We start from the raw sequence: 16,212 nt of genomic DNA on the forward strand, positions 1-16,212 counted from the left end.
CGAGGCTGGAGCCTGGAGGTCCGTGGAGGTCCGAGACCTGGTGTCGGCGCCGCCTAGGTTGTGACTGAGGCGGGAGTCACTGGGGGCGGGGATTCAGGACAGTGATAGGGTCATCCCAGGTGCCACGTGGACTCCTCGCGGAGACGGCTGCGACACGGACTGGCTACCCTAACTCCGCGGGGTAGCGTGTCTCCCTACCCCCAACCCCGGAGATCACAGGATCCTCTTCCTGAGAAGAGCCTGCGGGAGGGAAGCTTTTCTAAGTCGCAGAATTCCTTGTCACCCTCAGGCACACCCCGTCCCCATCGGAATCTCTGCGGGAGGGTGGGGATCTGCACTTCTAAGGCGCTTCTCCTTCTGAGTATCTGGCGCTCAAGCCAAGACCAAGTGGGTTCCTATTTTTCTCTCTGCCTTCCCCTTTTTCCTAAGTAAGGGGGTGGGGAGAGGAGTTTGTCCTGGACTTTCTCGTCTTCTCCCCTGTATTTTCCCTGCCCAGAAAGCGGCCGGGGCGGGGCATCTGATCCTCTCTCTTCGGAGAGCTGTCACACCTCCATCAGTGCTGGCGCCCCATTATCTTCAGCACCACCCTGCATGACCATGGGCCAGATGGGCTTTGACTACACCTTCAGGAGGAAGTGGTGGAGGGAGGTACTTCAATGAAAGTCTTCTAAAGTAATAGTCTGCATTTGGGGAAAAAATTAAAAAATGAGACTTACCTTAAGCAAAGTACATGAGGACCCATGTGCCTGAGACCTAGGTAGGCTGGAACTGTAGGGTCCCCCTGGAGTGGGAGGCAGGGTTCCTGCTGATCCTCTGCATAAAGGGAGAGTTGGAAGGGTCTGGGGATATTGACTCTTTGAGGGAAGTGATCATGGAAGAGAATTGCTGAATAACCGGGCCTGGAGCTCAAAGTCGGTGCACTGAGCTACTTTTTATTTCTGTGAACAGTCCTGGTTCTCGGGGAGTAGGGAATGTGTGGTGTGTTCTGGTCAACTCTAGGCGCCTTCCAGCAGGAGCAGGGCTTGTTAGTGTGCCTGGGCCCAGCCAGGGCTGGAGGAAGGGGGTCACGGAACTACTGCGCTGTATCTGCACAGCTTGGGTCTCTGACACTGAACAAGGGGCGGGGCCTTTTCATTAGGGTGAAGCTATTCTTGAGTTGCAAGGCGACTTGCAAACTAAGGAGCTTTTGGAGGGGAATGTAGTGGGAAAGGCCAAATTGTTAGACCTCCCATCGCCACCAGTGAAGATGGAATAATGGTCAGCAACAACCAGACGGGGAAAACCAGCAACTTCTCCACTTTTCTGGGAGTGGAACCCGGGGACCTGGTTCAGGTCAGGCAAGTACTCTGCCAAGGAGCGACGTTGCCAGCGCCACCAGTGACTTCTCAAAGGGCAACAGTGCTCACTGTGCTAACCTGGTGTCTGTCAAGCCTGAACACCCCCAGTTTCAAGCTCAAGGGGTCTCTCCCCCAGCTGTGCCTTCCTTAGGAGAGTGGGCTTCTACCTGCTTTGGACTCCTAGATGCGCCAAGGTGGAGGCTCCTCTCACCTCCCCATCAGAGGCTCTCCTGGATGTGGTTAGTGTTGGATGCAGTCCCGTGGGCTCTACAGACCCATCTTTTTTTTTTTTTTGCCTTTTTTGCCTTTTTTGCCTTTTTTCAAGTTTTCATTAGAAACGTGCATGTTCCTCCCCCTGACAGTCCAGGAGCTCTTAAGTGTACCTCAGTGAATGAAACGAATATTTATACTGTGCGGACTTTGGCGCCATGTACATAATACTAACCACGAATCTTCATCCATGACTATGAGACAGGCACCATAATCTCCATTACAGATGTGGAACCCAGGAACAGGGAGGTTCAGTAACTCACCCAGGGCCACACAACAAGTAAATGGTGGAACTGAAGTTCGTAACTGCCGAGCTGGCTTTCCAAACAGTTCCCTAAACCCCTGTTTAACAGCACCTCATTTAGATTTCAGTTTTCAGTCTAACTTGACCGCTGTGGAATAAGAAGCCCTGGAGATTTTAATGGTTTTCTTTAAAATGTGAATTGTTAATTAGTACAAGATTTTGTTTGTGCCCTCCCTTGAAGGGCATAGGTGGGGCACTGTGGGTTTCAGTCGACTGGAATCTTCCATCCCTGTAACCCTGAAGGTCTCTGGGCTTCTTCCCTTTTCATGGAGCAGAATTTCTCAGTGTGATTCCCAGACTACCAGTATCAGCATCAACTGGGGACTTGTTAGAAATAAAAAAAAAAAAAAAAACTACCAGTTCTACCCTAGACCTACTGAGTCAGGAGCTCTAGAGATGGGGCCCAAGCCATCTGTGACTTAACAAGCTCTCTAGGTGATTCTGATGCACACTTATGTTTGGGAACCACTGGATGAGAGTTATTCCACACATGGGCTGTGGTGGGGGGGTGCACGCGAGCACATGTGTGCAGATTGCAGAAATTTACTAAAATGGAAAAGATGTTTCATCCCGTAAGCATCCATACAGCTGCCTTTCAAAGGGTCCCAGCTGCATGCTCACTACAGTCACCGCAGTCCTGGAAATCTCTGGGATAACAGCTGGTCAGCCATAGAATCCTTAATCCTTTGCTAAAAACTTGCTCTGTGCGGGGCATGCTGGCATTTTATACCTTTATTTAAGAAGTCTCCAAAGTCTAAACCAAGGAAGCCACCATGCATAAAATTGTGTCATCAGTAGCTAGAACAGAACATAGGAAACTGCATTATAATGCTAAATGTCATTAAAGTCTTGGTTGACACAGGGTTCCTCAGTGCTTCTCGGACCTCGAATGCATGAGTCTCCTAGGGATGCTGCAAGGGTCCAGGCTGATGGTGTGGATCTGAGGTGGGGCCTGAGGTTCTGCCTTTTTTTTTAAGATACACATGACATAGAGTGTGAGGTTTTGCATTCTTTACTAGCTCCAGGTGGTGCTGATGCTTTGTCCACTGCCCTTTGGGAAGCACAGGTTTAAAGTACTCTGACAGAACCTCACAAGGAGTACCTTAAAAATTCAGATTCCTGGGATCTACCCCGACTCTCTCCAGCTCCACCTCCTAGTCTTTGTGTCTGAGATGAGCTCTCCGATTGAGGTGATTCTGACACAGGGGAAGTCGGATCCCACTGGGATCACTAACATGAGACTAGTTGGCACTGTTGACATTTAGGCCACTTCTTTTGGGAAGGGGGTGTCCTACACATTGTTGTATGTCCAGCCGCATCCCTGCCTTCACCCCCTGTCAAACATGCATGTACACAGATTGTGACAATCAACCATGTCCCCAGACATTGCCAAATGGTCCTCATTTGAGAGCTGATGGGCTCTATCACTTGTTCAGACCCTTGTTACGGGGCTTCAGGTACCCAACTGCTTGGATGTGACAGTCATAGCTCTACTCGCTTTGGCATCAGAAGCCAGGTATCTGCGAGCATTTTCTCAACATGTTATCCTGAGAGCTGACAGTTTTTCATCTCCTTTAACTGTACAACTCTCGGGCATGCAAATTGTCACTTGCTACAGATGAGTGAACTGAGGCTCAGAAAGGTTAAGTAACTTGCCAGTAGTCACGCAGCTAGCACGTAGCTGAACAAACTATCTTCCTAGGACTGAAGTCCACACCAGTGTGCTTTTGGTTGCTAATGGTAAAGCTCTCATTAAAGATAGAATCCACCTTTTATTATAATCTGCAGCCAAAAGTTCTCAGACCTTGACCTGTAATTCATAAACTAGTCCACATCTCTTTGTTTTTGTTTTTCAAAATCTCACATTGACAGCACTCCTGCTTGGATTTCAGTCTATTTGGAGATAAATCACCTTTGAGTTATTTAGGAACTTAAGTAACTTATTCTTAAATAACTTATTTAAAAGCTTATTAAAGTTATTTAGTCTTTGTTATAGAAATTCTTAACTTCATGTGGGTCAATCTCACCCGTAGGCTTATCTAACCATTTTGCAGGTAAGAATGTCGATTTCATATGGTTCAGTCATTCTGCAAATAGAATAATGGCACAAACTGACACACCCATTACTCAACTTCTACAGTTAACGATTCATGGGGCTGGAGATGGTGGCTCAGTGGTAGAGTGCTCACCTAGCATGTCCAAGGTCCTGGGTTCAATCCCCAGCACCACAAAAAAAAAAAAAAAAAAAAAAAAAGACAATCACAGCTTAACATATATAACAGCAGCAATTAACTCCACATGGCCAATCACATTCCTCCTGCATACCACTATTCTACCCTGAATATTTCATACCACTTGGAAACATGTCAAAATCGTCCCCAAACCATGAGAATGTGCTGAATTCATTTCATCTTCACACCCCTAAAATCTACAACTCTGCCAAGCTCTCAGGGAGTCGGCACACTCTCTCTGTCTTAAGTGGATCTTACAGTGTGTGACCCAGTAAGGCTCTAATATTTTAGATCCTCATTTCAAGTCCTTGCGTCTGTGGTTTTACCTCTTCAATCTTCACATTGTTTGTTGGTGTAACTGGTTTTTGCTGGAGAGCAAATGATACTCAAAGCAAGGTCTGGGCCTGTTGAACTGAAACAAAACCTGTCATCCCAGCTACTGGGTGGGGGTGCTCAGGCAGGAGGATCCCAAGTGCCAGGCCAGCTCAGCAGCAGAGCCAGGCCCTTTCTCAGAATATAAAAGGGCTGGGAATGTGGCTCAGAGGTAGGGCGCCCTGAGTTTAATCCCCAGGGCTGGGGGAATAGTATCAAATCAAGTGGAAGCATTTAAAACCTGCACTTGACATTGCCAAGGCCTCTAGCTTCCAGACATATCTAATCATAACAATGTTTGGACCTTTATATCATTTTCCTTGTAATTCATATTATGTTTGACAAAAGTATCAGCCTGTGATAAATTGGAAATTGTTTTTAAAGACTAGGACTTCACGTCATATGCAGTGTGCTTAAGTGGCTTTGAGTTGGAATTGTGCCACAGGTGTTAATCCCTCTGTCACCTGTGTTTCTAGGAAATTGGTGGTTACAAGAAGAATAATTTTGCAAGACAAACTGTAATGTCCATGGCTTCCATTTTTTAAAATGTTTTTGGAAGCCAGGTACAGGGGTGCACACCTGTAATCCCAGTGACTCGGGAGGCTGAGGCAGAAGGATTACAAATTCAAGGCCAGCCTTAGCAATTTAGTGAGTCCCTAAGCAACTTAGTGACACCCTGTCTCCAATTTTTAAAAAGGGCTGGAGATGTGGCTCAGTGGTGAAGCACCCATGGGTTCAGTCTCTAATTTAAAAAAAAAAAAATGGGAGAAAACCAGGTAAAGGAAAGTGTGATAAGCTAAACCTACATCTCAGACTCGCCTTGGTAGTTGTGGTCAAGAAATTCAGTGACTCTTCATATCTCAATTTCAGCTTCAGAACTAGACAGTCACATTCCAAAGCCTGCTGAAGGCAGTGACACCCAAAAGGCTCCTGCCATCGCACCCCCATCAGAGTCAAGGGAACAAACGGCCACCACCCTTGGAGAGAGGACATTCAACTGCTGCTATCCAGGTATAGTACACCTGGCACCGGGAGCCCCTTCCCTGTGCCAGGCATGGGCATGGTCACAACCTGTGAAAATCCATATCCACACATAGTCTTGGTGCGGGGGGGTGCTCCAGAAGTCATGGAGCATCCAGAGCTCCTTGTCACGCCCAACAGAACATCAGATTCATAGTAGCTTCTATTCTGAAATCCCAGGTGCCCCTTAACTTGGGAGGGGTCACTTCTAGATGAATTCATTGAACTATCCTAAGTCGAAAATACACCTAAATTACCAACTGTCGTCTCAGAACACTTACCTTAGCCTACAGCTGGGCACAGTCGGCTAACAGAAGCCTATTTTATAGTCGAGAGCTGTCTTGGGTGGGTAACTTATTGAATACCAGATGGAAAGTGAAAACCGATGATGGAGAGAGTACACTCTCACTCCGCCATGAAGTTGAAAATCACGAGTCAAACCCTGGTAGATGGTTGGGACTGTGTGTATTTTAAGAACTGTGCTGTCTTCCCTTCCAGGGTGCCACTTCAAAACTGTTCACGGCATGAAAGACTTGGACCGCCATCTAAGAATCCACACAGGTGGGTGCCCATGCACATGTTCAGCAGTTTAGTAAGGAAGGCAGGCCTTGGATGTGAGGGAGGGGAGGGTACCAGGACCCAGCAAATGGTAGCTTCTTAGAAATAATCACTGTGTGGACCTGCAACCCCATCAAGGACTTTTGCAAACTGCTGAATTCTAATCTATTGGTCTATTTTGCACTTTGAATCTTATCCATGCTTTATTTTGTCATTTGGAAAAGGCTGGTTTATCGGTTTACATAATTTTTCCAAACATGGACCCATTTCATTATGCCATGGGGGGAAATTCACTTGTTAATGTCTTCTCAGAAGATCTAAGTGCAGGTTGAATATCCTTTATCCAAAATGCTTGGGACAGAAATATTTCAGATTTTGGAGTTTTTTGTTTTGTTTTGTTTTTCTAATTTTCAGTTATTTGCAGAGACTTTACCAGTTGAGCATTCCTAATTGGAAAAATTCAAAATTCTCTGAGATGTGAAACTTTTGGAGCCTTGTGGTGAATTAGGCATGTTCCATAGGTTGAAAAAAGCTGTGAAACCAAGAATCAGACCAGACTTCCAGAATCCTACAGCTAGAGAGCCCAAGAGTCCTCATGGTACTCTGGGTCATTTTCCTTGATAACAGGCTCACTTAGTTCAAGGTGGGGGAGGGTACTCGGGGGCACTCAACCACTGAGTCACATCCCCAGCCTCTTTTTTTTTGTAATTTATTTAGAGATGGGGCCTCTCTGAGTTGCTTAGCACCTTGCCATTGCTGCTGAGGCTGGTGTTGGACTCGCGATCCTCCTGCCTCAGCCTCCGGAGCCCCTGGAATTAGACGAGCACCACCACGCCTGGCCCCACTTAGTTCATTTTTAAGAATGTCTGCCAAACACTGAGTATGAAAAACACTGAATAAAAATCACGGCTTGTCAGTTGTTCGTTCATCAAAATGGTGTGATGTGGGGAAAGCACTAGCTCAGCTTCAGTGTGACTGTCACACAAGCATGTTCCCTAGACAACAGAGGAACTTCAGGTTGCCGCAGCACCTCTTGCTTGCTTCCCACTTCATCACGCAGAACTTACTGGGGGCGACTGAGTCTGTTTTTACTGCTTCCTCGCTGCGCTCTGAGTGGACCTGACTCTCTTCCTGGGGGCACGTGGCCGTGGCCTGCAGAGCTGGTGCTACCGCCTGATCCAGGTGAAGACGCCAGCAGGTCTGCCCCACCCTGCTCTATGTCAGCACGTATGTCAACAGTGACAAAGATAAGCCGTGTTTAGTAGAATGGAAATACACTGGACCCCAGACTCGCGAGGAAGTCTCCGACCCCCGCACCACTGACTCTCCTGGAGAGCAGGCAGCTAGTTTGGCTGGCAGGTGTAAAGAGGGTGTAGGGCGCGTATGGGCAGCTAGACCGTGTGCCCGGTGCCCAGGGCGCAGCCCTGCAGGAGACCTGTCCCCCAGGAGGGCGGAGGAATATACTGGCTGTGGTCACGTTGGGGAGGTCCTGGAAAGCCGGGCCTTGAGCCTACATGGGTTCACCTTTTCATTGACCTTCATTCTGAGGTTACGTTAGTATTTTAATACCTTAAATGCCAGTTCATTCCAGAGGAAGAAAAATGAAATAATTTTGAAATACATAATAGAAATGGGATGCCCTGTAGAGAGGGAGAAAAGCAGAATAAAAATATGCTCTGGGGCCGAGGTTGTGGCCCAGGGGTGGAGCGCTTGCCGCGCATGCGTGAGGCACCAGGTTCCATCCCGGCACCACATAAAAATAATAAAGGTATTGTGTCCATCCACAACTAAAAAATATTTTTTAAAAATATGTTTATTCCTACTGTGTCCCAAGCAAAAGCTTGAGAATAAAAGCATCATGTTAACAGGAATTATTTCTGAATGGAGAATTTTAAAACGTCTTATTCTCTCACACAGTGAGTGTATCAGCAAATACGCCTCTGTGTGTGTATATTTACGCACATGGCTTTCATTTTCCAGTTTTTTAAACACTCCATTGAAAAGTGAATAAAGCCTTGTTTGAACGTACAGTGCCAGAATGAATTCCCTTTGCCACCTCTGCTTCGGTACCAGCACCCCCTGCCTTCCCTGCAACAGAATCCATCTGGAAGGGAGAAGACACAAAAGCTGCTACATTCTTAGACAACAGCCCCACGTGTACTTTCTACGAAACTGAAATGCCCCAGAGCTGAAATTCAAGTGCTGTGATAAATGGGGGGGGGGGGGGGGGGGGTTGTGTGGAGTGCTGGGATGTAGCTCAGTGGGGGAGCACTTGCCTCACAAGCGCAAGGGCCTGGGTTCAATTCCCAGCACCACAAAAAAAGAAGGCTGGAAACGGGTGGGGGAGGAGCACCTGAGCAAGGGGCGTGTCAGATCGTTGGGAGGATAGATATGACCCAGTCAGCAGTCAATCAGGATGATGTCACCTCTCCATTCCAAGTGGAGTATGTGCAACCTTAAGCCAGTAACTAGGAGGACAAGGCTGTCTTTCATGCAAATAAGCTGGAGGAGAAAATCAATTAAAACTTATAACAGGACAGAATGTCCAGACTACATGGTTGTCATGTGTCAAAGGCCGTAAGCAATGATGTTCAAGTTTGATGAGGATACTATATTTTATTCATCAGGCTGGCCGAAGTTAGTGAATTACAGAACACCATATACCTCAGTTCATTTAACCATTACTCCACCCTCCTTCCCTAGCTGCCAGTTCAGATGAGACTATGGTTGTATTAGGGTGAAGACTGGGGTTGGGAGAGAGCCAGCAAGAAAGACATAAACACTGTCATGCAAAGATATTTTAAAATGGTCTGTGTGTAGCTGGGCACAGTGATGCACGCCTATAATCCCAGTGTCTCGGGAAGCTGAGGCAGGAGGATCACGAGTTCAAGGCCAGCCTCAGCAACCATGAGATGCTAAGCAACTCAGTGAGACCCTGTCTCCAAATATAATACAAAATAGGGCTGGGATGTGGCTCAGTGGTCGAGTGCCCCTGGGTCCAATCCCCGGTAACGGTAACAACAACAAAAAAGGAATGGTGTGTGGGTAGGCTGCAGCTCCTTGCTGTCGGCCCCTCTACTCTAATGTTCCTGGTGGTTCTTGGGGACGTCCTGGGTGGACCACCGTGTGCACATAAGGGTTTTCTCCTGCCATCATTACCAGTGACTCTGAGTGCCTCTCTGCTAGTCAGCCTACTTATAAGTCTTATTTTGCCTCCCCTGGTTATTTCCATCATTTCAGAACTCCTGTTTGCTTTAACAACTGCAAGCTCTGAGTAGGGCATGTCTTGGATCTCATGTTTATTGGATCAGCCAAGGGTACTTGCAGGGGTGGAACTCTGTACTGGCTGGAGAGGTCCTGGACATGGGGTTCTCTGCTAACCAGGGCCTCTCCAGCTGCCAAGGCCTTGCACTCTTTCTCAGGCCTCAGTACCCTCACTTACTGCCAGCCTGGGTGACAGTCACGGTATACTGGAGGGCATCAGCAAAGGAAGAAGTCCACCTGAGCATTCTCAACTAGTAGCCAGAAAGCTGCCAGAGCCCCCCCCCCCCCCAATACCTGCTGCCCTGGTCCTGGCTACTTCTGTAACCACTCCCTTTTTCCGAAGAGAGTCTAGCCTATGATTTGCTTCCATCTGAGTTTTGTCTCCTTTCCCTGAGGGTTCCTCAGTTTCTCAGCCATCAATGAATGGCATGCTTCTTTTTCCCAATGTGCTGATTTAGCCTTCAGTCAGGATCTCCCTGTCTCCAGGCCTTGGGAAAGGAGGTGGAGGCCATTTGCCTCAATCTGTGTCGTCCTCCTGGTTAGTAGACACTTAAAACCTTGAATCCTTATGTGTTTGAAGGAGACAAACCACACAAGTGTGAGTTCTGTGACAAGTGCTTCAGCCGGAAAGACAACCTGACCATGCACATGCGGTGTCACACCAGCGTGAAACCGCACAAGTGTCACCTGTGTGACTATGCTGCTGTGGACAGCAGCAGCCTCAAGAAGCACCTGCGGATCCATTCAGATGAGCGACCCTACAAATGCCAGCTCTGCCCCTATGCCAGCCGCAACTCCAGCCAGCTCACCGTCCACCTGCGCTCCCACACAGGTAAGTCTGGCCCAGAGACCTCAGGACCTGGCTTTTCTCTAATTTCTTAACCTCCTTTTACTTAAAACACCAGCAATTTTAAATGACATGGTGGTAGAAGCAAAGGAATTTGGAGTTTGTGGTTATGTGACTTGTCAAGGTTTTCTTTGCCACAACAACAGCTTTCAGTAAAACAGTCTGACGGCTGAGTTTTATAACTTACCTGCGGAAATACAGGTTGGGATGGGCACTCAATACGACAGCCAAGCAACAAAGGATGTATCTCAAATAAACATCGGCTCTGGAAACTGGGCGTTTCAGTATTTGACTTTGTGTGGTTTAACCGGGGGATGTGGCAAAGTCAGTTGAATGTAATTGCAAACAAATCACAGGCTTCTTGAAACTTTTCCTTCCCTGCTGTGGACCCCACTAAAATTCTAGAAAAATAGGACCAACCCATTGTGGCACAGAAAATTGGGGGGATGAAACATTCTTAATGAGGCTCATGATGAGCATTTCTAAAGAGTTTATGGATGGCATCAAGCAGATAGGAAAATACAAACATTTAAAATTGACTAAAGAGAGCTGTATCCAAGTTGCAGGCAGCCATGAAGGTGAGAGCCACAATGTCTGAATGCCCTTCGAGCTCTGGACATGGAGTTAGCCAAGTGGACAAGGAGATAGCCAAGGCCCCAAAGCTCAGGGGAGAAGCCAACACCCATACAAAAACCAGTCAATCTGCTCAGAAGCAGGCATCAAGTTCTCATCCTTAAACCAGTCTATCTTTCTAAATATGGTCAGCCAAGGATTGTGAGCCATTTGAAAGAAATATATGACATGAAATGTGCCAACTGTAACCAATAACGAATCCCAAAAGTAAGAGGCTCCTTAGGCAATAGACAAAAAAAAAAAAATGTTTGCTTTCTGTTTGCTGTCAACAACTAGCAAAAATGTTCCATCTAGAACATTAGAGCTCTATGAAAAGATAGAACAAAGACATGAATTAAACCCAGAGCTATTAGCGATAAGGTTAACGAAATTTCCCAGTGATGAGTGGAGGAAATTGGGCTAGAGAACTGAGAATAAAAACTGTAATGTGGGGTTCTGATGAGGTCTAGGAAGAAAAGAAATAGAAGTGAGAAAATCAAATGAGCAACTAAAAGAATCCCACAATTATAAGGGGCCAGGAGAATGACAGGGCTCACAAGATGCCAACCAGGCGGAAGGGAGTTGGAATGGAAGAGCCATACCTAGAAAGACTTCTCAGCAGGATTGCCTCCTAGAAATGGTGAAACTCACCCTCAAAGTTGAGAAATGATTTTGACCTTAGAATTCTGTACCCAGCTAAACTGTCTTGTGTATGAGTGTGAAATAGAAGTAAATGTAAGGATTCAAGACTGTTCTCCCAGCCACCAAAGTGGAAGTTACTAGAAGATACTCTTGTAGCAAAAAAAGGGAGGAAACACAGTGTCATGAAATATATTGTGTGTGACCGAGTATGGCTACCTGGGATTGCAGCAAGGAGAGGTATCAGGATGATACATGAACAGAACATTGAGGGGTAGGGAAAATTCACAAAAGCATTTTTTTTTCATCACATGAAAAGTATATAATTAAGAGACTGGATGACTTTCGATATTATGTGAGGGGTTTTTTTTGTTTTTTGTTTTTTTCTTACCCCAAAACCACCCCAATCAAGAACCAAGCTAAGTAGTGACCAAAAATGAGCATGTAAAGGAAAGAACAGCTTAACCTTGATGATCATTGACACTAGCCACTGGTCTGGGTGTGACGATGGCCCTATAAGAAGATAGTTGTTATTCTGGTGCCATCTTTGACTCTGACAAATTTCACATACTCTGTCCTCATTTAAATTATTTGTAGTTTGGTTCCAGAGTTGAAATCTGAATGTGACTAACGTATGGAAATTCACAGGATAAAATGGAAACGTTTTTGAACTTAAATGTACAAATAAAGCTGCTTCTACAAAGTGAGGAGTTAATGGGGAGGGGAGAGGGATCCTCACCGAAACTCACTCGGATGGACTAAACCCTGTTACCTTTAGGAGGTAGCTTGAGAGGGCAGGAGCCATCGCCTACAGCTTGCAGGAGGTGGCTGGCTGGCTGGGATGGTTGACATTCTTATCCTTGCTCAGAGGGACTAGAGAAGAGGCTATGGCTTTTCGTCATGTGTCCCTGCCCCTACTACTGCAGTAATCTGTGAATTTATACATAAAACTAAATCTGTAATTAAAAAAACTTTTAAAGCTTTCAACTAGTAATACAAACCAAATAACTGATTGTAATATAAACACTATGGTCAGCCTGTTCCTAAATCTTACCTTTATTTGGAAAATGCATGTGACCTACACCTCACCTCTTCTTCCATTTTCAATTCCAAGATGTCAGTTAAAGAGTTTCGATAAAACTCAACTGTCATCCAGAGTAGATTTGGAGGCCATGAGGTCCACAATCAAATCCCTGCTACTTGACCCCCAAGCCTCAGTTGTCCCACGTGTAAGATGGGTGTAATGGTCCTCTAGGCTCTTTGTGAGGGCTTGGTCAGTTGGTACCCAGGGTAAGCATGTTCTCAGAAGTTGCCAATAGTTGGAGTTAAGAAGACCGGGTCTTCTGGCCGCGGCCAGGTGTGCCGATGCATGTTTGGGGGAGTTCTGTTTGCTGCCTGCTCTAATGGAAACGCACCTTCCGTTGCTAGGGGACACCCCCTTCCAGTGCTGGCTCTGTAGCGCCAAGTTCAAAATCAGCTCGGACTTGAAAAGGCACATGATCGTGCACTCGGGGGAGAAGCCTTTCAAGTGTGAGTTCTGCGACGTGCGCTGCACCATGAAGGCGAACCTCAAGTCGCACATCCGCATCAAGCACACCTTCAAGTGTCTGCACTGCGCCTTCCAGGGCCGGGACCGGGCCGACCTCCTGGAGCACAGCCGGCTGCACCAGGCCGACCACCCCGAGAAGTGCCCCGAGTGCAGCTATTCCTGCTCCAGCGCCGCGGCCCTGCGCGTGCACAGCAGGGTCCACTGCAAAGACCGTCCCTTCAAATGTGACTTCTGCAGCTTCGACACCAAGCGGCCCAGCAGCCTGGCCAAGCACATCGACAAGCTGCACAGGGATGAGGCCAAGACCGAGAACAGGGCCCCGCAAGGCAGGGAAGGGCTCAGGGAGAGCGGTGCCCACCAGATGGCCAAGATCGTGACCCAGAGGGCCTTCCGCTGCGAGACCTGCGGTGCCTCCTTCGTCAGGGACGACTCCCTGAGATGCCATAAAAAGCAGCACAGCGACCAGAGTGAAAACAAGAACTCGGACTTGGTCACCTTCCCGCCTGAAAGCAGCGCCTCGGGACAGCTCGGCCCCCTGGTCTCTGTGGGACAGCTGGAGGCCCCCCTGGAGCCCAGCCATGACCTCTAGTGCAGCCAGGGTGGGCTGTCCATCCATTGGGGAGCTGGCTGTCCCAGCCTCCCGGGGCCTCCAGCAGCCGAGGTTGAAGCAACTTTAACATGGGAACATGCGTTGCCCGAGCCACACCACGGAGACTGCCCTTGACACTGCCTGAGCAGTTTGCCTGGGCTGTTCAAAGGTGGGGACCACGGAGTCTGCTCCATCCAGCAGACAGACTTGTCCATGATGGACTCCGACTTTAAAACTGACCCATCCCTGATGGACTTGTTCAGCTAGTTAGAGGACATAGAAAACTAAAACCGAACTAATCTGTAGAGTGGGGAGGGTTAAGTGGAGGATAGGATATGTGGAGGGTATGGGGGGACTGGGAAAGTTATATTTCTTAACCTGGGTAGTGATCGTAAGAGCATCTGCCTTATACATTTGTGTGGTTTCTTTTATCTATTTTACAATAAAAAGGCAGGCTCATCTGTAGAGTGACAGAAGAGAAACACAATTTTTCTTTACATTCCTCCATACTCGGTTTATGGTAGAGGAAAGGCTTCCGGAGCCCCATCCATTCAGTGACTTAATGATAAATCCCATGCACTTGGGATTTAGCCTTGCAGTGATGCAAAATGCAGTTTGACCTGGAGGTGGCGCCAAAGATCAAGCTAATGGTAGCACAGCCTGTGCGGTGGGCGGTAGAATTTGAACAACAGAAGAGTTGTGTCAGAAAGAAAAGTGGCAGGGTGGTAAGCCCTGGACCTGGTTCTGGGATGTGAGATGTTTGGAACAGCCTAAGCTGAGGTTTTTCGCAGCACAAAATGCACTTGGTGTTTGCTAAATGATACAGGTGAAAATCTAACCCTTATAAGCAGATCTTGTCCTGGGGTTGACACTCAGTAGGCTAGAGGATCCCTGTGGATATATCATTTATCCAGAGCTCATTGTTTGTCTACTTCAGTGTCTTTCCTTTCAATACAAACTTTGTTTAATATAAAGTCTTGGGTGCCCTCATTCAGCCAAACAGGTATGTTTTTTGTTTGGGGGGATTTGTTGTTGTTGTTGTTGTTGTTTGTTAGTTTTAAATATTTTTAATTGTAGATGGACACAATGCTTTATTTATTTATTTATTTATTTATTTATTTTTAATGTGGTGCTGGGGATCGAACCCAGGGCCTCACACATGCTAGGTAAGTGCTCTACCACTGAGCTACAACCTCAGCCCCAAACAGGTATGTTTTTGAAGTGGACTAATCTACTGTTGATAAACTAGAAAAAAAGGATGTGATGGCAAATTTTCATAATTTCACTCATAAGATAGCAAAAGGTATATGGGTTATTTTATGACAGCAGTTTGAATAACCCTGACTCTATTTAAGTTCTACAGCAGGTAGTGTCTGAAAAGATTAAAATGATAGCAACTCCCCATGATAGAATTCATCATTGCTTTGCTCTGGAACAATTGTTTGGGGTTGGAAGAATGTTGGGCAGCTGAATGCTGGTGCTGTTGTGCAGATTGGACAACTATTACTTCCCTGCATTCGTCATGTGTCTTATCTGCATTTCTGGAAATAGAAGGTGGTTGACCTCTTGAGTGGGAACTCGGATCAAAATCACAAACGCCTCTTGTACTTCGAAGTTATACCTCTTCAGATAAACAGGAAAGATGACTGTCCTTTTATCGACAGCTTTTTGTTAACAGCTTTGTGGACTTCAAGGGCATTTGATCCAATCTGGTATCACTTAGCAAATTTGGAATCTCAGAGCCACAGGTGAGCAGAAGTTTAGGGCTGGGTATTAAATATTTCGGGCTTCATGGAACTATAAAGTCTTTTTTTTTTTTTTTTTTTTTTTTGCATTTTGTAGCCAAGGGTTTTAGCACAAAAATAACCAAAAACAATGAGAAAAGAGCAAATGTATTTGTTTTCCAATAAAACTTCACAATGGGGGGGGGGGTTGGGTGGACCAAGGTCCTGATAGGCTAGACCTTCCTGGCAACTTCTGGAGCACACTAAAACAGGCGGAGCTTTCTGGCAGAGCCACAGATAAGGATTTGCATAAAGCTGAGAATGTAGCTGAAGAGAATAAGGCTGAGTTAGAGAAGACTGTTTAAAACTGTAATAAATTTTAGAAAATTTTGAGACAGGTGAGGATTCAGAGACAAGTGAGCTAAGAGGGACACATAGGACAGGAACCTTCCAGGAGCAGGGATGGTTTTGCCCCTGCTTTATTGGCAAGGAAATTAGAAGGTGGCAGTTGGTAAGGTTAAATAAAAGTCACCCAGAGTGAACTGGCTATGCACCGGCTGGATGAGACCATTGCTAATCTTGGAGTAGAACTGAGAAGGCGCTTCAGTAGTGAGGGCTACAGATGCGACGGAGATGCCATTTCCCCACCAGCCCTAGTTTGTAGAGTCACTCTGGAAGAGGAAGTCGATGAGTTTGTTTGCCTTTGACTTCACTTGGACCAGGCGTTGCAAACTTTTTCAGGAAAGGATCAGGTAGTAAATGTTCGGGGCTTTGTCGGCACCATTCCCTGCGAACACTGCCCAGTCTGCTCCCTTCTGCTGCAGTGGCACGATCACCCCACTCTGCCGCCATTGTAACCAAAGCCTCTGCAGAGAATGGGCACAGAATGGGCTGCG

At 46.7% G+C, this 16,212-nt stretch overlaps 1 protein-coding gene across 2 annotated transcripts in view; it reads left to right on the forward strand.

Moving 5' to 3' along the window:
* Zfp64 (ZFP64 zinc finger protein) overlaps positions 1 to 14,582 on the forward strand; it is a 73,540-nt gene extending 58,958 nt beyond the window's left edge. For both annotated transcript variants that reach the window (XM_046433452.2, XM_058575409.1), the window contains 4 exons: positions 5,385 to 5,525; positions 6,033 to 6,095; positions 9,937 to 10,188; positions 12,883 to 14,582. In XM_046433452.2, coding sequence (XP_046289408.1) covers positions 5,385 to 5,525; positions 6,033 to 6,095; positions 9,937 to 10,188; positions 12,883 to 13,592 — 1,166 coding nt within the window. In that variant the 3' untranslated portion in view covers positions 13,593 to 14,582. The remainder of the gene's footprint in view (positions 1 to 5,384; positions 5,526 to 6,032; positions 6,096 to 9,936; positions 10,189 to 12,882) is intronic.
* Positions 14,583 to 16,212: the final 1,630 nt, after the last annotated feature.

The sequence above is a fragment of the Marmota monax genome, unplaced genomic scaffold (assembly GCF_021218885.2).
Source record: "Marmota monax isolate L192 unplaced genomic scaffold, Marmota_monax_Labrador192_F-V1.1 WCK01_AAM20220418_F8-fsc00014, whole genome shotgun sequence".
In the NCBI taxonomy this organism is placed as follows: Eukaryota; Metazoa; Chordata; class Mammalia; order Rodentia; family Sciuridae; genus Marmota; species Marmota monax.